Source organism: Hakea prostrata, chromosome 1, assembly GCF_041222555.1.
Source record: "Hakea prostrata isolate BN-2017 chromosome 1, UWA_Hpros_2, whole genome shotgun sequence".
Classification (NCBI taxonomy): Eukaryota; Viridiplantae; Streptophyta; class Magnoliopsida; order Proteales; family Proteaceae; genus Hakea; species Hakea prostrata.
Window position 1 is genome coordinate 59,916,795 of NC_142600.1, and position 3,633 is coordinate 59,920,427.

Sequence of the window (3,633 nt, forward strand, 5' to 3'; positions counted from 1 at the left end):
GCTAGAGAAGGGCCAGAAGGCATTTTTTTTTAAATAAGCTAGGTATCTATTGTCTGCATGAAAAAAAATTCAAAGTTGAAAAATCAACAAGTCCAAAGTTTTGATGGGGTAGTTGAGGAAGCCCAGTATATATAAAGGGGCATTTGATAATTGTTGATTTCAAACTTAAAAAATAGCTTTGATATGCAATTAATTCATTAATTACTGAAGAGTATGGTTTCAGCTTATCATCTGCTGTGACCATTTCATACATTTTAGTTCCAGTCAACTATGATCACCACTACCGTAAGATACAATGGCATGTTGCGAATTCAAATAAACTTAATCGGCACCGGCGGGGGCTGCCCGTCACCCTCTCTAATCACCTCTATATATTGCAGTTCAGTTTGATCACAGAGATGAGCATGTATTCTTGTGTTTATGTGTGTTTAACTACTACTTAGTAACTAAACACACCACACTTGAAGAGTTAAACAACAATGGGTAGTGTCAATGGAGAAGGGGAAGTTGAGAGTGGCAAGATTGTTCATGAATCAGTAGGTAACAAAATGATGATCAAGCATTTGTGCCTTAGAATCTTCTTGTTCTTACTGTCATTAACTACTCTGGTGGTCATGGTCACTGCCAAGCAAACCAAGCTTGTCATGACTCCTTATGTCTCCCACCCAGTCAGTTTAACTTCCAAATATAGTGATTTTGATGCGTTGATGTAAGTTCCATAAACATATAGTTAATTACTTTTTTTTAAACATTTTAATTAATTAGCTGTTAATCCTGTTATTGATGATATGCCCTACTCGTTTGTATAGATATTTTGTGGTTGCAGTCTCAGTTGCACTCACCTATGGTTTCGTTACTTCACTTGCAACCTTCTTGGCCTTGAGAAAGCTCTGTTCTTCCAAAAGCCTAATCAAGTTCTATTTGGTGTTAATGGCTCACGACGCAGTAAGAACTTTATTAATCATGCTTAAATAATGAAGAAAATGGCATTATCATATGGTAAAAGAATGGTTTTGATTTTTTTGGGATGTCTTGGTGCAGTTGATGATCGGGATAGTGGCGGCAGCCACTGGTGCTGGTGGTTGTGTTGGTTATCTTAGCCTAAAGGGGAATTCTAAAGTAGGATGGAACAAGGTGTGCAATACATATTCCAAGAATTGCAGGCAGATTGGGCTTTCAATTATAATGTCCTTGGGCATTTGCCTTCTTCTTGTCTTGCTTGTTTTGCTTTCGGCTTTATCAGTTCAACGGTTGGCTCGTAAAGCATCGAACTAAACTGCAACTGTAATTGCTTCAAGAACTTCACAGTTAGCAAGTGTGTTCTCCTTATCTTCAACTCAAGAGTACTTTGTTAGTTCCTCAACTATGAGAAATTAGGGTTTTATGCAGCCATGCAAGTGCATGTAGTCTGTTTAGAGAGAAGTTGTATTATGAAACTATCAAGTTCTTATAAATATAAAAATTTGTGCCTTTAAGATGGAGACGGGTTCAAAACCTGCAAGAACATGAAAGACAACTAAAGAATTCAAATCGACTAATTCAATCTATACTTGCGAACCCTAATCCTGAGTTAGTGTATTGATTGTTCAGCTCATCTACTCTTCATCGATCCTCCTTTCAAGCTCCTAAGTATCGATTTTGAAGGATTTCTGGGTAGATGAGTCTAAATCTGACTCATTAATACCTCATGAATTCATAATCAAAAAGCTTGAAAGAATACTTAAACACAAGCTTAGGAAGTATACGAGTTGAATCCAAATTTAATATTTTAAGAACCTACAGTATAAAAAGATATTTTGACTATTTTGCTACCAACGTAAGGGTTTGTGCCACAACTTCTTATTAATATAGGCTTATCCTTCTTTTTTGTCCCTCGTAAGGAATAATCAACCGTAATTCATGGTGCTACAAGGATATCCAAGTCTTTCGGGGGCTATGTGATGCAGGAGAGAAAAGCTCCAAGAAATTCGCATGAGAGAGAAAAAATTTGTGATGGCTGAAATTTGCAATCACCAAGGGGAGGGAAGACCTCCGATCTACTCAAGGGGGTGGTATGCAAGTTTCTTACGTTGGTGTGATAGGAAGGGGTTCAGGACTTTCCTTGGAAAACCATCCAAAGCCGATACTGAGATGCAGGGTAACCGGTTCAAGTTTGCTCCAATTGGCAGGTTTGATTTTCGGAAAACCATTGTGGATGAGGTGTGAAGGAGGTGAAAGCATGGAAAGTGGGGGCAGCAGTTAACCTGGATTCCTTACAGAAGGGGTATGTAATTTCTCAATTTAGTTCTAGTAGTGATATGGTCAATGTTTGGAGACGTGGTTCATGTAGGATTGATTCAAAATTGGTGTGGTTTCAACTATGGTGGCCAAAAACTTTAACAATAATGTTGCCTAACCTTCCATGAAATTGGTGGGTGGGGGTATTTTCCAGAGTTCTCGTTAGAATATTGGCATGTTTACATATTCTTTTTGATTGCGAAGGTAGTAGGTCGTCCTATTGCTCTGGACAATAGAACGAAGCAGAGAATGTTTGGGAACTTTTCCATTTTCCTGATAGAAGTGGATAAGGAATCGGAGTATTCAGTTTTATTCAAAGTATAGTGTGCAAGGGTGGGGAGTATATTTGTTCCTCCTGTAGATGGTTTGGTCACTTGGCAGCCCAATGTAGCTTCCAAAAATCTCAACCGTCTGTGATTGTTGAGAAGCTACCGATGATGGGGAAGAAAACCCTTAAGGGAGCTCCTATAGTGCAAGATGTGTTGGCTGGTATCGTGTTTGTACTCACAAGTGCACGAGGTCCCCCAATTAATATAGAAGTAAGAGGGTTATTGTTCCCACGAGGATCGAAAAGAATCAAAATCAAGTACAAGCTTCAAAAACACCTTTAATTATCTAGTAGAACCAATTATCAAGAATTACTTAAGCTATTCAATAAACTACCAAAACACGAAGGAATTAACAAAAACACAATCAATAATGAATGAAATCGCTAGTATTCGATTTCACCAAATGTGATATAGTTTATTGATTGATTCCCCCCCCCCCCCTTTCTCATACAATCAATTTAATCTCCACTCTTGCCAACAAAATTCCTTAAATTAGATTATGCCATCTGTTATGCATGAGGATCCTTAACATATCAACCCCTCCCTATAATTATGCATAGGTTTAACATTAATAATAAAAAAAAAATCCACAAACAAAATTGAAAAAACCACTTGTAGTGCACATTAGATGTAATTGATATTCTTCAATCCTAGGTCAAGCATGCAATCCCATTGTTACAAGAATGAAAATAGTCAAACACACCACGAAATTCAAGAATATTGTCCAGACATTTAGATATTAAGAATTAAATTGAAGAAAACAATAATGAAAATCAAATTATATGAAAAGATAATAAAATAAAAAACTATCTCATGTAAGGATCCATCTAACCCTGACAACAGAAATTTAGAACATTATAGAGGAAGAAAAAGAAGAAGAAAATAAGAAACATCACTCTAAGGTTGAAGAAGAAGAGAACACCAACAGTAGGTTCACTCCAAATTCATCTCTACAGTAGTGCTCATCTCAAATTAGTTCTAAGCAACCTCTTCCATCAAAAAAGGTTTTTAGCTAGAGTCTCTTCCC

At 37.0% G+C, this 3,633-nt stretch overlaps 1 protein-coding gene across 1 annotated transcript; it reads left to right on the forward strand.

Annotated features, from left to right (window-relative positions):
* The first annotated feature begins 376 nt into the window (after nucleotides 1–376).
* LOC149029238 (CASP-like protein 1) lies at nucleotides 377–1,518 on the forward strand. Its single transcript, XM_089150251.1, has 3 exons — nucleotides 377–709; nucleotides 810–945; nucleotides 1,042–1,518. Exons 1-3 carry the CDS (start codon nucleotides 480–482, stop codon nucleotides 1,273–1,275), a joined length of 600 nt encoding a protein of 199 aa, XP_089006377.1. The 5' UTR covers nucleotides 377–479; the 3' UTR covers nucleotides 1,276–1,518.
* Nucleotides 1,519–3,633: the final 2,115 nt, after the last annotated feature.